The 17,044-nt window shown below is 44.7% G+C and overlaps 1 protein-coding gene across 3 annotated transcripts in view; it reads right to left on the minus strand.

Annotated features, from left to right (window-relative positions):
* The window catches only part of LOC149340024 (protein turtle-like), a 65,255-nt gene extending 49,944 nt beyond the window's left edge, over window positions 1–15,311 (minus strand). For all 3 annotated transcript variants that reach the window (XM_089548769.1, XM_089548768.1, XM_089548767.1), the window contains exon 1: window positions 14,927–15,311. In XM_089548769.1, coding sequence (XP_089404895.1) covers window positions 14,927–14,990 — 64 coding nt within the window. In that variant the 5' untranslated portion in view covers window positions 14,991–15,311. The remainder of the gene's footprint in view (window positions 1–14,926) is intronic.
* Window positions 15,312–17,044: the final 1,733 nt, after the last annotated feature.

The raw sequence follows: 17,044 nt of genomic DNA on the forward strand, positions 1-17,044 counted from the left end.
AGATTTAATATCATTAACGAAAGTCGCGGTGACGATAACACCTGCAACAAAGTCAAAAATTTTACCTGAATATAAACAGTGTTAATGAGCACAATATCTCAGAAATGTCATTCAAATGTAACATAAAAATTATTTTTCAGAAAATACCACTGCTTGCTCGACAAGCTGAAAAGGTTACCAAAAACTCGCATGTGAGCACACAAGCCGAGTGCACCTGTCAGAAGTGCCGGTAAAAATGGCAGCCTTCGCATAAAAAATGTAGCATATAGGCGCATTATCTGACTAAGCCATATGCTACTGGATGGGAAGTTGTTACAAAAAACATTGCACGCTTTTCTGCATGTGGAATAGGGACAAGAGTACACACTGCTCAGGGCGAATGAGTTAAATGTGGCGAACTCAGTAGGTCGCGAATGGCAGTAAGGCTAATGCACGTGCATGGCATCATGTGAATGGCACCAAAAATTAATACAGTAAGCACTTAATGGCATTAAATTTGTCTATGTGGCACGGGTATTAGTCCAATGTATTTAGGGGAAACTCCCAAGGTGGAGTAGATTTTCCTAGATTCTTTTTTCAAGTGCAAAGCTTCTGGGAAAGCTGTACAGCTTTTGCCTTATGACCTCATGGCCTGCGCTCAAAATCACAACTGCTCCCTAATAAAAAATAATGAGTGCGCAGCTATGCGGAGCGCGCTCGGATGGTCCCTCGCTGCCGGTGACGTCACCGGTCATGTAGCATCTCGTGGTCATGTGACGTTACGCCAATGATGCCGCCGCTCATGTACCACCAGCTTCGCTGTAAAAATGCGGCCGCTCAGCGCTGAGGGCAACTGTGATGGTTCTGGCCTCCGATTCGCTCCAGCACCATGTTGGTACCACCTGGTCGGCGTTTTCCCATGACCGCCAAAATAAAACGTTCCCCCACCACAACAACGCACTGGAAAAGAATGGGCGGGGAAAAAGGGATCGAACAGCCCCTTACACCCTAGTCCCGTGAGCTGCGCCATCTAGCATGTACGGTCATCGCCTCTGCTAGGTTACCTGCGTGCGCTGTTTAAATTTACTGCAACCACTCGTGCGTTTGGAATGCTTTTCTCTGGTTTAAATGCTTGGTTTATTGGGGTTTAACGTCCCAAAGCAACTCAGGCTATGAGGGACGCCGTAGTGAAGGGCTCCGGAAATTTCGACCACCTGGGGTTCTTTAACGTGCACTGACATCGCACAGTACACGGGCCTCTAGAATTTCGCCTTCATCGAAATTCAGCCGCCGCGGCCGGGATCGAACCCGCGTCTTTCGGGTCAGCAGTCGAGCGCCGTAACCACTGAGCCACCGCGGCGGGGCGTAAATGCATATGATCATAACAAAACTGAAGTGGCACAGGTTAGAGTAAAATGAAACTTCGAATTCAGCTAGTGAACGACACCGATGCTTCGTTACAGAAACCGCGCACGACAGCGCGAATCAAACTCACAACTGAAAGTGCGGCGCAACTGTTGAAATGAAGTCACATTTTTTGCGTCCTGCACAGTCGTCAGCGTGTGCTCTGAAGAATTAATTCATTGTGACACGAGCGTGCGGAAAAAAATTTGTTTCGGTGCAGTCACGAAATCCCGTTGCCTGAAAATCCAGGAACGAGCTACTATCTTTTCGAGAATACGCATCCCATAAATTTTTTTTTCCGCGGTAGTACGATATCTATACTCAAACTTGCATGAGTGCATATTATAGATTTAGTATAGATTTATTAATTTATCTGTAATTCTTGTGGCCACTCCTCCATTACTGACCTTCTCAGAAAAAGTGGCTTACTATCAGTTACTGATAGGAATCTTATTTGTAGCTTGATTCTTTTTCCAGTTGATCAACGGGCAATACAATACTGACATCTCGCTACTAGTTTGTTATTCTAGTGGTTATGCTACACGTATGCGACATTCCCTTTCAATAAAATCTTTTTCAGCAAGAACTAACTGCTATTAGTATTCCTACTCTCCTACAACCATTACAGAATGGAATAACCTTGCCGATCATGTAGTTACATTGAATTTGTTGTTACTGTTTGAGTCACAGCTACAATAGTTGGTGCTGTACAGAATGATAACTTGGTGATTTGACCTGGCTCACTCAATTGCTTGAATATTTCTATTATGCGCTTGTGCGGGATGACACCTCTGTGATGTCGTTTTTCTAACGTTTATATACTACTGTAGTATGGTGTAGTAATTTCGTTGTCGGTGACGCCTTGCCTGCTGTATATATTTTTTTTTGCTTATTACGTCCTTTTGTGTTACTGTGAAATTATGTGTACCGTATTTTCCGGTGTATAAGACGCACCCTTGTATAAGACGCACCCGCCATATATGCAGGCTGTAACTGGAAAAGTTGGTATATAAGACGCACTGATGTATAAGACGCAACCCAATTTACCCTGTTAGGCTAGTAAGGATTAATTAAACATGCTTGTGCGACCATCACCAAAATGCACCGTACCTGTGAGAGGTTATTAAACAACGCGAAGTAATCGAAAAAGGCAACACTCCCGCCATACCTGCCCACATTCTTGCAAAAAAAGAAAAAAACGAAAGAACTCTCCTTATGTCCATAACAACATTACATTTTTATTTAAAACCTTCGAAGTCTTAATCTTCGGATGCGCTATCAAAAAGTTTGCCCATTTCTGGAGGCAACGCAGCTGAAACATTCTCTTTGCACTATGTACGTACTACGTATACGCGGAGCAAACAAAGTTGCAAAGGATGAATAAAAAAAATGCCGGCTTGTCTTGGCTTGTCTTGACAAAAGCGAGAAGCACAATTGTCGCCACCTTTTGGCATTTCATATTTATTTTGCTTGGGGCCTCCGAAACGGCTGCATGTTTATGAACCCGGAAGTCGTCATCCCCGCCGTTTCATGATAAAGTTCATCTAAAAAAGTTACACACCGCGGTCCCGGTATGGAAGTATTAACCGTGTTACAACCGCATCATTGGTAGTGATATATTTCGGTGAAAAAAGCTTGCACGTGAACCTGAGTAACTTCTGAACTCACAAAAAAAAAAAAAAAATCGCATATAAGACGCACCCTTGTATAGGACGCACAAGCAAGATTTTTGAAAAAAAGCCGCGTCTTATACACCGGAAAATACGGTATAACCTCCCTGCTATGGTCTTATCTTTAAGATCGCAGTATCTATAAATAAAAATAAATAAAGTGCATCTCAGGCGACTGGCCAGCGTTAGAGGATGCTTTGCTGCGCCCATTGACCGTTAACGTGTACAACCGTAGTTCAGGTGCAATCTTAATTCATACGTATGTCTGTTACATGTCTTTGAAGAATAACACATCCCCTGATTTAATTTCTGTATTCGCAAGAGTGACTTTGCGGGTTCAAAAGCCTGGACCGAGAATGTCCAAAAGTTTTGTGATCCAACATCCAGCAGCTGCAAAAATTGAGCAGAAAAGCAGGCGTGCGTCAGGTGAAAGAGGCAAACTCACTCCCTCAAAAAGAGCCCCCCTCGTTTGTTTTTGCACCAGCACGAAGGGTAAACGTGGACCACGTGGCCACGTCCAAACACGGCTTGCAGCTGCCTCGCCACGGCATCTCGTTGTTTCATGCAGCCCATATATATATAGATGCACACATGGCCAACTAGCTGATTGCCCACTCGTGGCATGCAGTCGAGCGGTAGGCACACTCCACGATAGGCACAGCCCTGCTTTCAAACTGTCCAGGCTGTGAAAGCAATGCATATGCCTGACAAAAAGCAGCAAGCTGTTTGCAGCACTGTGAGGCAGACCTCTTTCATCCATTCATCCATCGTTTCATTCACTGGTTAAACTAGCGGACAAAGTCCGCATGAACACAGGTATACAGAGTACTAGATTCTATAAACACAACACTGCGGAGTCCTACTGAGAAGTGGTGCACCACCATTCGCAAACATGGCGCTCGTCGAGTTGGCAGAATCTCCTGTGCGCAGCAGCTGGAGACTGGCTTTCTTTCCTTCCCAGAGATATGGCACCATCAGTCGTGCAGCAAGAGAGCAGAGGAACATTTTATAGCTCACAACGTTCTGATTGGCTCAGATCGCTGCAGCCCTCACAGCGCTGCAAACAGCATATGAGATGGAGTATAGCTGCAATTGTTTTCACAGGTGCTACTGTTGTAGCAGCCTTTTAAAGCAATAGCGTTAAGGCTCCCATTCTGCATAAGATCCGGTGGCGACGAAAAAGTAGGTAGGCATCTGCCGCCTAGGTCATGTGACCTTGTGATGTCATTATAATCTGCCCACCGTGGCAGGTGGAAGTTAAAGTAATGATTGGTTGCGAGAGGTTGCTCGAGAAAAGCAACCTGGATCTCGCAAGCCCCGCCTGCCGGGGCAGTTTAACCGCTGCACCACTGCGCCAGGGAGGGTATGATGATTCACAGCAATCTGCGAATGAGAAGTGGAGAGTGACCAATTCCGCATACATGGGCATACACTTAAGGCGGCGCTTGAGTGTCCCTTCCAGTTTTGTTTATGAACACTGCTGCCTCACCTGATTTGTAAGTTATGGCCGCTCTCATATGACACATACGTTCACCTTTGCTACACACATGTAGTTGAATTTAGTGAAATGAGCAAGCTATGCGTTGTATAGTGAGCTCCAAGTCATTTCGCAGCTTGCTTTGACTTTCCAGCCACTACATTTGAGCTCGTCATAACATTGTGATCAAATCATCTTGCACCTGATATCTGCTTGCCATGCACCACACTAGCAGATGCAAAGCATTTGACAGTGATGTCATGATAGGTCTACATCTTCGGCTGGACGGTCGCCTTTGAGGAGTGCTTTCCTCTTCATTTGTGAGTTGTATTTGACTATGCGGGGCTGGCCTCTTCATTCCCCGAGCTGCACACTAGGATGCGTGATTCATACACCTCAAACGGCATTACGCAACAAGAACAAGATTATGCATAACATCTTTACAGCAAACCGTACAACTTTACTCTTCCTTGATACCATGAGCACACAGTAGACCTAGCAAGCCACAAAACATTGTTTTCGTGTCCATTACCAAGGTAATCTTATGTGGTAATGACTGTAATGATGCCAGAAACCTCACAGAGACTAAGGCAATGCTTGAAATCCAGAGATATATTTAAGCTACACATTACGAATATCTCAAGGGAACCCATTATCACCTCAACTATGAAAAATCCACCTTCCCATAGCTAGCACCTTGACATCTGTGCCAGAGAGGGCTAGAGCTTCCCTGAGCACTCTTATCCTTATGGGAGGGCTGAGCCTCAGGTCCTGTCCCATTTACATTTTTTTGAAATGTAGATTTTCATTTACATAGCTTCACCTTTCCATCTGGGACCTTTTCACTAGAAACAACACTGACACATTCAGTGCTGAGTCACCTGCTTTATATATTCTATGTTACGTATGGTCATGCCTATTCCATATCTGCTGTTATGGCATGCAACAAAAGTCAAGAAGCAAGTATCTAAGCCTAAAATTTTCGTAACCCTTACTCAGGTCCACCCAGCGCCAACCCCCCCGTCGCAGCCCCTTCAAAGCCTTTGTTCATTACACACCCCCAGGATATAAGTTTTTCCAATATTTCAGCTTAACGAATCAAGATTCACCTCCCTCCCCTTCCTGACACGCATCCCCTCTCACACCACTTTCCTTCCCCACCCCCGGGGCCTTCCTCCTCGGAGCGAAGGCCCTATTTAATCCCTGCCAATGATGAACGCTTTGCCCAGATGAAGACAAGTCCTCTTGTCGAAACGTTGGCTCAAGCAACCTGAGGTTTTCCCCTCCCTTGTTCATTTTGTGATCGCCAAGGACCATCTACCACACCCTCTCTCTACCATGGACCCACAAATCAGATTGACTCCAGCCCATATTTAACACCGCTCACTAAAAGGCCGACCCTGCACACACATTTGTTTAACTTAAGGGCACAGGGTAAGCCCTATACTTCCCATGCATTTTAGGGCATGTTGAGGTACATGTTTCTCGAAAACTAATAGGTGTACCATGGTAATATATATATCATTTTGTTCCAAATTTTGCGCTCTCTTTACTGAACTAGAATAATTGAAATGTGTTGAAAATTTTATTTTTAATGAAATTTCTAACTGTAGTACATAAATATCGGCTTTCTTTTCACATTTGAAAATTCATAACGGAAACACTACTGAGTGAAATTGCTTAATTCTAGTTCAGTAGTTGCCAACACTTATGTAGATGGTTGCAAAAGAAAATCAGCTGTCTGTCTTGAAAGACATTGGAAATAATGGTACCTTTGTAAGAAGAAACACTGTTTCGAGATATTTGAGCCTAAAGTGAAAAAAGATGTGAAAAACAATTTTTTATTCGAACAAACACATTCATAGCCATTGGTTTAATAGCCCCCTACTTCATAGTCACTGTCGCAGTCAATGTTTAACGTTTGGGCTTGTAATTTTGCTTGCCGGGCCTCTTTTGTCAGCTGTCGTGTTGCCCGGTCCGCAAAGTACCTACGCTTGTGGTCAGCTTCCCTCAGCCACTCGATGGTTCTGCGCCCTGGGTTCAATCCACACACCTTCAAAACGTTGGCCCATGCGATGCTACCATCATTAAATGAAATAACAGCGTCCAGTGCTTTGAAGCCTAACAAACACGTGCTTTGTCTGAATTTCGGTGAGCTCAACCCTTCCACCGCACTGTCTACACACACAACTGTGTGTAATTGCGGCACAAATGCCGTCCATGTTCATTAAGGCATATTAGCTGCTGCTCTGTAGCACATCCACTTCCTGGAAGCACACAGAAAATCTTGAAAGCTTCGATGTCGAGGAGCTGGCGCGTTTGGCGTTCGGCGTCTCATTAGGGCGTGGACATCCTTTTGATTTTCACGATGAGTGTAACGATTGCCGTGAAATTCGCGCCTGCCGAAGGCGTTCTTTCCTCTAGGCATCTCCTCTTATCAACAACAACCAACACCGGCACAAAGTACAATACTCATCGGCAGGGAAAGCACTCGTACATAGCTGCATGAAAGTTGCAGAAACGTGGAAAAAACGTGCGCAGCGTCTCAGGATTATCTTGGCTAAAAAAGAGAGCTGAACAATTGTTGGCAAACAATTTTTTATATGTAGCTGATTTCAGACAAGCTTTAAAATCAGGTGGTGGACTTTTTGGTTGAAAAAATTGGCGATAAACGCGGAGGATATCCGGAAAGGGGGCGTGGCCGCTGACTACTTGGTTTCGGAAAAAGCGTTTTTTAGCCCGAAATATGGCTTTCTGAGGAAAGTGCGATTTTGGAACATGTGTAGAAAGAATGGAACTTCTCAAATTTCAAAAGAAAAAAAAACTATTTTTTTCTAATTTTGCCTTACCCTGTGCCCTTAACACCTTAATTTGCCCAGGATGAATTTATTCCATATCCCTTCTTCCCCTGAACTACATAGAGTGGAACGACCTACGCAATATTATAATACAAGCACATATTTAAACAGCAGGGGGTTAACAGCCAAACTAATTTTTACCTTTCCTTTATTCTGCTTCCATTTCATGAGTGTACTCTTATATATGGTTTTTCTTTGCACTGATATAAGGTTTCCTTTATCATTACTATAGTACAATTTATTCTACTTTTTCATTGTTGCATTTCAAGTGCAATGGCTTTTGCCCATTTTGTATTATAAATTCTGTACAATTTTTTTGTTTGCAATGTACACTCCTACTGCCTGGATCAAGGCCTGCAGTATTCTGTGAACAAAAAAAATTCAACTGAGAAAGGGTTTCGATGGAGGCAAAACACAAGATGCGCCCCTGTGCTGTACCATGTCAGTGCATGTTAAAGGTGGACAAAATTTTTCCGGAGACCTCCACTACAGCACCTCTTTCTCTTTCCTTCTTCCACTCCTATCTTCTTCCCTTCCCTTATGGGGAGGTGTCCTCCAATATATGCCAGACAGATACTGCACCATTTCCTTTCCTCAAAAACCAATTCACCAATTTTAACAGTGGTTTATAAACAGCATCTATTTTTGCATTTCTCACCATATCACGTATGCAGGTGCACTGGTGCTGACATCAAGCTTCACAACTCATGTTGTAGCACACCCACTCCAAGACAGCCTACTCCACACTTGACCATCGTATATAATAACCAAACAAAAATTCTTTAAGCAGGGCATAAAAACTGGAGGTGTAACCAAACTTTAGCTCAAAGAATGCAATCAGACACCTCAGGGCAGGTACTTTTCACATGACTGGACCAATATATATGCATTGCAGCTCCTGTACAACCCTTGCAGGGATTAGTTCTAATGGTTTGGTTTGGTTTAAGGGGTTTAACGTCCCAAAGTGACTAAGGCTATGAGAGACGCCGTAGTAGAGGGCTCCGGAAATTTCGACCACCTGGGGTTCTTTAATGTGCACTGACATCGCACAGCACACAGGCCTCTAGAATTTCTTTTCCAGAGAAATTCAACCATCGCGGCCGGGATCGAACCCGCGGCGGTTGAATTTCTCTGACGATCCTAAATTTGATACACATGCTATTCATATTCTTGTCACAAAGCTACTTTTCCACTGCCAACAAGCACGTTTTTATGAAGATAGCATGAATACATACACATGATCCCACCACCAATGTTCCGCAAGTCTCCTGACACTGAATGTATAAACGCTGTTTGGACATTTGACACATCCATGAGATATTCATATTTGCTCACCTTATACTGAATGTACTGTAAACTGCAAAATGTTCAATCTGAAAGCATATTACCGATGATATATGGATGCTACTTCTGAAAATTTGGGACATTTTGTGGAGGTGTGAGTAAGTGCCTAACTCAAGCATCCATGTCAAGCCTCTGCAAGAAACACCCAACATATGCAGTATTAAAAGAAACACCTATTTGCGAGTGCACGTGGCAACGGATTGTTTAGAATAAAAAACACACCAGTAGACAGCTATCTGCACAAACCTGATTCAAAAATTAAGGAGGGCACTTAAGACTACTCCGTGCTTTGAAGGCAAGAATATTAATATTTGAATTTATATTTCTTCCTTCCTTTCTAACGACACGCCTAGTCATTAGCATACAGTCACAAGGCAATGCATACACTAGGTTCACCTTCATGCATGAAGAAGTAACGCAGAACAGAAGCATTATCTAATGTAGACTATAAGATTTTTGCAAGTCTTTACGAATCGGCTATAGTTTGCAATGTTGACTGTGACTGGACCTCATCAGACGTGTCGTTTGAGGGGCCTACATATTGCCTAAACAGTTCTACAGTTTTGCAGCAACTCTCAGGGACAACTAGCAATGCTTCATATTGACCTTGCAAAGGCCTCTCATCACATGTCCGGCACAATTTTCGGTTCTCACTTTTACAACACGTTATGTTGGTTCAGTTGTGTATGAAGAAATACACCTTTGCTACAATAATTGCTCCAAACTCTTGTTTGCGGATGGTTCTCTTTCACACCCCGTGTCCATCTCTTCCGTCTGTCAAACAGGGGTGTCCATTATCGCCACTTATGCTATGTCAGCCGCTATGTATGAGCATTCTGTAGAGTGATGCCATTCGAGGTTTCTGTATCCAAGACAGCGAACTCAAAGTATTAGCTTATGCAGATAACCTGGTGTTTTTCTGGACAGACAGGATTACTGTGGATGCAGCTGTTCACTTAACTGAACAGTTTGGCACAGTTTTGGGTGCCCAGATGAATTGTGCAAGGAGTGTGGCCTGTGGTATGGAATGTGGGGATCTACGCCACTTAATCCATAAGAAAGGAGACATCAAGGATTTGGAAAATTTGTAGACCTCTCAACTTCCTGTCTAATGTCTATTTATTTATTTATTTATTTATTTACTAATTTATTTATTTCATAAATACTGCCAACTGCCCTTTGGTGACCAAGGCAGGAGTGCACAAAGATAAAAAAAATTACAAAGTAGTAACAACAAAATAACAGCAACAAAGGGCGATTACAGTACGAGGACAAAATTCAATAAGACCAACGGGAAGCAAAAGAAGTACAGGCAAATCATCCGACGTCAAACAGACTAAGTGAACAGAATAAAAACAAGGAAACCGAAATACACTGTGTACCTGTGTACTAGACGCGCTACTGCGATACATGAGCCGAACCTCATGTATCGTAGTCTATGAAGTACCTTACCTTAGTCTATGAAGTATTTACTAAGGTAATCACTAATAGAGCCAGAACAACCAAGAACCAGGGTGCAGAAAAGCCTTATGTAAAAATACTGGAAGAGATATCTGTAACGGCTGCACAGCTACCATAGTCCTCAATAAAGTCAGCAATAAAATCCCGATAAGGAAAGGCGTAAGGTAGAGAGACAAAATCTTGCCACTACTATTCACTGCCTGTTTACAGGAGGTATTCAGAGGCCTGGATTGGGAACAGTTGGGGACAAAAGTTAATGCAGAATACCTTAGTAATCTATGATTTGCTGGTAACTTGATTTGCTAAGTCACTCAGGAGATGAACTGCAAAGCATGATCAACGAGTTAGACAGAAAGAGCAGAATGGTGGGTCTAAAAACTAACATGCAGAAAACCAAAGTAAACTTCAACAGTCTCGAAAGGGAACCTAAGGGGCAGAAACGTGGAGGATAATGAAAACGGTTCAACTCAAAATTGAGGACCACGCAACGAGCTATGGAAAGGAAAATGATAGGTGTAACATTAAGAGAAAGGAAGAAGGCAGAGTGGGTCAGGGAACAAATGTGCATTAATGACATCCTAGTCGAAATCAAGAGGAAGAAATGAGCTTTTATACAGTTTTTTTTTATAAAGCATCTTTTTGTAACATTAAGAGGCAGGAAGAGGGCAGAGTGGGTCAGGGAACAAATGTGCGTTAAAGACGTCCTAGTCAAAATCAAGAGGAAGAAATGGGCTTTTATACAGCTTATTTTTGTTTTATAAAACAGCTTTTATACAAAAAGTAGGCTTTAAAATAATGAGCCATGAAGAATCAGAAATTATGATGCCATCTCTTCATGGGAGCCCTCCACAATGGCACCTCTTCCTTCCTTCTTTCACTCCTTCTTTATCTTCCTGGTTTAGGTGTCCACCAAGATAGGTGAGATCTACTGCACCATTTCCTCAAAACCAATTTTCCTTTATTTTTCCCATCTTCATTTTCATATGGGAGTCTTCTTTTCGATGGTTTTATTTTTTTACATATGGAAATATACCAATTTTCTCAACTTTTCCCCTTTAAGAATGTGCTCCACGGGCAATGTGTATATCAGCAACACCAACATGCCCAAGTATCTACTCTAGTGAATTAGTATATTATGTGGTGCAACATGCCCACTAAGGGGGGTGCACATACCCCCTTATTTTTCCGAAGGTACCCCCTTAATTCGTAACGATTTTTGTCTAGCACACGAGGGGGAATTTTGTCTAAAGAAGGACTTGTATGCAAACAGATACATCGTCCATAGCTGGCTTTTGGTGGAAGGTGAATGTATGGTGCAAGGCACAAAGACAAAAGGGCAGAAACAGTGAAAAAAGACACACACAGGTGCTATCCTGTACTTTTGTCGTTGTTCCTTGCTCTGTACCTTCACCATATGCAGAATCAAACTCGCTGCTGTGGTGGATAGAACCACGAATTCCACATGAACTTCTACACCTTACAAGCGTTTTCCACGCCTGCATTACGCGAGTGGCGTCAACAGCTAGATTGATTTATAACGTTCATTACGACCAGTCTGAACTGCCACATATATCTTCTCGACACATTTTATGTAGTCCTTGTTCTTTAGGTTTTTGTCTGTTCATAATTGCTCCTTGTATAAAGTGAATTGTTCTCAGTCATTGTCACGAGTGTTGGAGCCAAAGTGCATGACCCATTAATGACATAAATAAGAAATTAAAAATGACTACAGCTACACCCTCCCCCCATCCACCACCCCCTAGAAATTTAGAGTCATGCCCCCTAATTTCAATTCCTGGGGAAACTCCTGGGTCAAACGCAGGAATGGATGTGAAATATACCAGTAAAAGCGTTGCTCCAATACTGTGAACAAGAAGCAGAAATCATCTGCTGTGGCATATGCTGTTTCTGTAATTCCTCACAAAGTTCTTTTTTGCACACTTCGAAAAACACAGATCAATTGGAATCTCACTGCTTATTCCTGTTCGACTTCCACGTTTTCAATTATCCCTAGCAAAAAAACTGATAGAAATTTCTACAAGTCTCTTAAAAATATGTGTAGGTCGTACAGGTCCTTCTATTAGTCTGATTTATATTCCTACCTGACCCATAGAACTCAGTACCAGACTGGTAGGGAGCAGATAGATCTCACTGTGCCATGTACAAGACCTGATAGGATGATGTATCAGTCTTTTACAGAAAACAGAGATCCTCATACAACATATAGAATTCCAACTGACACACTAATAAAGCCCGGTAGAATATTACAGAAGAGGGCAAATACGGGCTGCTTGGTACATGTTTCACGAATTGGAAAAGCGCTGGTGTAAATTCCTAGTCAAAGTTTGCTTCAGTTTTGTGTCTTTCAGGAGTGCGGAGATATTTTGCATTTTTTTTCTCCACCTGTTCTGTGGTTGATGTTGATTGCTTTTTGTAGTTTGCTTATAGCAGTTTTCTTTTATTGCCTGCTACTCTGGGCTCAAGCTTTTACTGTTTTATGCGAAAGTATTATTCCTGTTTTAAATGTGATCACCCTTCTGCTATTCCTGTTGTGTTCTTGACGAGAAGGTATGTGTTCATTTACAGTGAATTTCTAGTCAGTGGCTCCTTTCGTTTGTTTTATGGTTTACAACTTGCAGGATATGCAGTGTTTTGAAATACTTTCTGTCACTCCTCCTGTTGGTGTGGTTGATTTTTATTGGGTTAATACTTTCTTCACAGCATTTTTTTTTGTTTCCTGCAGGACAAGGCAGGTGTGAATACGATGTGGGTTTCATTGTTATTCAATGTAAAAACCTTTGCTGTTTTAAATGTGATCAATTTATTAGTCGTTTTTGAACTGCTTGGTACATTAATTTTGTTGTGTAGATTTTTATTATGCATTCCTTCACAAATTGTTTGCTTCATCATTTGAATCATATGTACTGCCTTTTGTGATAATACAGAAAGATTGTTTTTTACTTATTTTCTTGGCTGCCGAGAAAGCTTGTTTCTCCTCGATGCACATACTACACCTATACAACACATATAGGTACTGATAGGCGCCATAGATCTGGTACACTAATACGAATACTCTAATACACTGATATACTTATATACGCAGAATAACGCTGGTACATCCAGAATAGAACTAAAAGGAATTTTATCAGTGTATTAGTTGTATCGTTTCATAATGCAATAGACAGAACTGATAGGATTCTTAACAGGTTATCCTATCAGAATTTTCGCTAGGGATGGCAGCCCATCATATCCGCGCGCACATCGGCAAGTTATTGATATAGCTTCAACGTAATCTTAAGAGATAAAAAGCCTGCACTTGGACTCTACGCCGAATGCGAAGACCGCTGCACTGGAAATGTAGTCCACGTACACGCACCGGCAGCAAGCTTATTCGTATACGGCTCCGGCTGATCGATCGATACACGCAGTCAAAATATAATCTCTAACACACGCAAAATACGGCATGCTTCTCGCCCGCCCATATCTGCAAGCAAATCGTATGCTGCGGCGACCGGGATAAAACAGGAGAGCTTCGGGGTCGCTAAACGCAGCAACAAACGCGACAGAGGCACCGCGCGCAAAACGCCAACGCAAGTCCCGTAGATCGTTCTTGCACACCACCGAAGTCGGATGCCTGCGTAGGAGGGTGCGAACAATATGAGCCGCGCATCTACGCGGCGTCCCATGTCCGGCTGTTTCGGGGACTGCGGCAGGCGAGGGGGAGGATGGCACGTCTCGCGATATCCGATCCGGCGCGATATCTGCGCGCACGCGAGAGGCGCATCGCGCGCCCGCAACTGCGGGCGTCGATCCGCGCGCGCTTCCTCCAGCAATGCATGGGATGCAGCGTCGCACTCACACTAGGCGCGCGCCTAACGCGCGGCCGCCGTGGTTCGTAATATCGTCATCTCTTTCCAGCAGCACTCGCTTGTCCCGCCTGTCGGGATGCTGCGCGTATTCACCGAACTGCGGGCCGCGTACGCGCGACGAGCGAGCGCGTGTCGCGAAAGGCGGCATCCGCCCTTTCCCTCTTCTGGAGGGCGCAGACGCTCGATCGGACAAACATACGCGATCGCGAGAACCGACCAGAGCACCGTTGCGCTTTCGATCTCAACTCGGCGACGACGTCCGGGGTCACCCGTTAGTAGGGCTGCAAGCCCCACAAGGCCTCCAATTTTTTTTTTCTTCTTTGCGAACACTGAAAAGAACTTCGCGCAGCCCAACGGCGACGCGATCATGCGGAGTACATCGCTCGATGTAATCGTGTCTAGAGGTGAAGCGTACTTAACGTTGCTGCAATTTTCTGCAACAACGCGATAAAATCCGCGCTGTGCACAGCCGCGTAGCAGGGACGACACGGCGACGACCAGATGTGAACGTCCCTCGCGAAGGAAGCGACGATCTAGCGGTCAGCGCCGTTTTGATAGCCGAAGCTGCAGGACCAGCAGCGTCCAGTGGAGAAACAGGTTCGCAAGGGAGACGAGCGCGCGTCCCCGCCCCCGTGGAGAAAGCACAGCGAAACCAGGCGGCCCCGCGGACATGCAGCCCCGAGCGACGACGCCTGCCCCAGCGTCGGCCGGGGTAGCGGAGCCCCTGCTCGGCATCCACGGTGTCCGGGCGCCGAAAGAGCGCAGTCGTGATCGCGAGGTGTGCGCCCAGCGCCGCGGCTAGGCTTAGCGCACTGACCGGCCATCAAGCGGTGACAGGCGCGAGAGCAAGCGTCGCTGCCTTACCTGACTGGGGGCTCCGTAGGCAGAGGAGAAGAGCCACTAGTAGGCATGGTTGCTTCACAATCATCTCATCGGGATTGCTGGGCCGTAGACGAACGTTCTTCGTGCGTATTCCAGTGGGAAAAGAACGCGCTACGCGCAGCCTTTCCCGAGAGACAACACCAGCCGCGTTTTCAACATTTTGCCGGGAGACTCTCGAGGAGTCCACAAACCGCAACGCTTCCTCGACAGCCAATCGCGGCGCGCTTAACAGGGGAAGCTACGAGCCTGCGTGCGGACCAATGGGAGCACGGCTATCTCAGTGGCCGCCCGTGCGTCTGCGCGCTGCTCTGCGCTAGCGCTAGCGGAGCTCGGACGGAAAACGTAGGTTTCGGTTGGCACTGTGGGATGTCTTCTCATCATACCATTGTTCCTACAGCTCGGCGCTGTACGCTCATCGACTCCGTCTCGATACCGACACCTTTGCCGATATCGCTGCCCAGCCGCGCGACTCTGCAACCCAATCGCTGAGGCGTTGCCAACGGGTCGCGGACCCGTCTGCTGCAGCCGCGCTCAGGTGTTTGCTTTCGCTTTTGTTCTCAAACGCCCGATCGCGCACTACATCTTAGCATTCTTTAGCTCTTACTGTGCGACGGCTGCCCTCCTACACCTTTCGCACTCCAATCAAAATAAGCCCCTCACAGTGTGCATATGAATACAGCAGAGAAATTTTGTGTAAGCTTCCCTGCATACCACCGGCGCGGTATTCAAATTCAGCACTGCGTTTCCTTGAAGGAACGGAATGATAACAGGCTGACTTTCTTCTCTTTACCCATTTTGGCCTTCCGGCAGCCCGCCAGGGCAACGAACCAAACATAGTAGCATCACATGCAATTTTTTTTTTCTCGAATGACCATGCTGTAAAAAAAAAAAAAAAAAAAGTAGATTTGCGTAGTTAGGCCAAACGCGAATTATAATTAGGGTTGTTCGTTTTCGGGTAAAACCCGATTTTACCCGATTTTTGCACCCCGAACGTGTTCCTAAAATATCGGGTAAAACCCGATTTTTCCCGATTTCTGAAACAATTGTACCCATGGAATTGCTGTGCCTCCAGTTGGCGCGCAGGCTAGAGGCAGCCAAGGCGGCCGACAAGGCAGCTAGCAAATGCAGCGTTGTCATTGTGCCTAGCTAATGGCAGCTGTGACGTTGAGCGAACGTTCTCTCAGCTAAGGTACCTGCAGAGACAAGAGAGGTCTCGGATGGAAACCGAGATGTTGCGCATGCAGATGATTATGTATGTTAATAAGTACGTGTAGAACGTCGATGACCAGCCCTCGTGAATAAAATGTTTCTTTTCTCAAAACTGACCATTGCCTCTCACTGCGAGTAATAATTAATTACCAAAGAAACGCCAAATTTTGCAATACTTTCTTGAAAGCAGCCCAAAATATAGCCCTAATTGTTACCCACCGGTTAGAGCAAATCGAATAAATTATTAGTTTGCAAATTTAACCCGATAAAACCCGAACTTCGCAGTTTTTCCACGAAAAACCCGATTTCTCCCCTATTATCAAGCCGAAAAATAACGCCCGATTTTTACCTCCCGAATTTGAAAAAATATAAAACCCGAAAACGAATAACCCTAATTATAATTAGTTGCGATAGCACTTCTGTTTTCACTTGGGTTCCGTTGTTGATATGCAGTGTCCACGAAAAGCAGTTGTTTGGATGCTGATGTTAATTCCCATATATGCGGATTTGGTCGTTATCTACTTTACATTCATAGATCCCTGGGAGCCCTCGTACCACACTTGGTACAGCGGTTAAGCGATGCGCCACTGCCCTGCTATGGCAGGTGCTGCCATAGGCGGGACTGGGGTTGCTTGGGTTGAGTTGAGACCCAGGTTGCCCATCCCGAGCAACCTCTCGCAATTAACTGCCACCGGCCACGATGCAGGGTGTTAAGTGCGTATGTATGATCAGTATAGGATAAAGTCACCAGAAATTGAAAAACATAACAGGATTTAATTTCGGCTGGAGACTTGAAAAAAGCTGGTCCTCCAGCCGAAACGCAAATGCTTCTTTTGAGGGGCATTTGCCGCTGCCTTCTTGAGTTGTAGTCGTCGCATGTGTCGAAAGCAC

This window comes from Amblyomma mixtum, chromosome 6, assembly GCF_055824585.1.
Source record: "Amblyomma mixtum isolate Tamu chromosome 6, ASM5582458v1, whole genome shotgun sequence".
Taxonomy (NCBI): Eukaryota; Metazoa; Arthropoda; class Arachnida; order Ixodida; family Ixodidae; genus Amblyomma; species Amblyomma mixtum.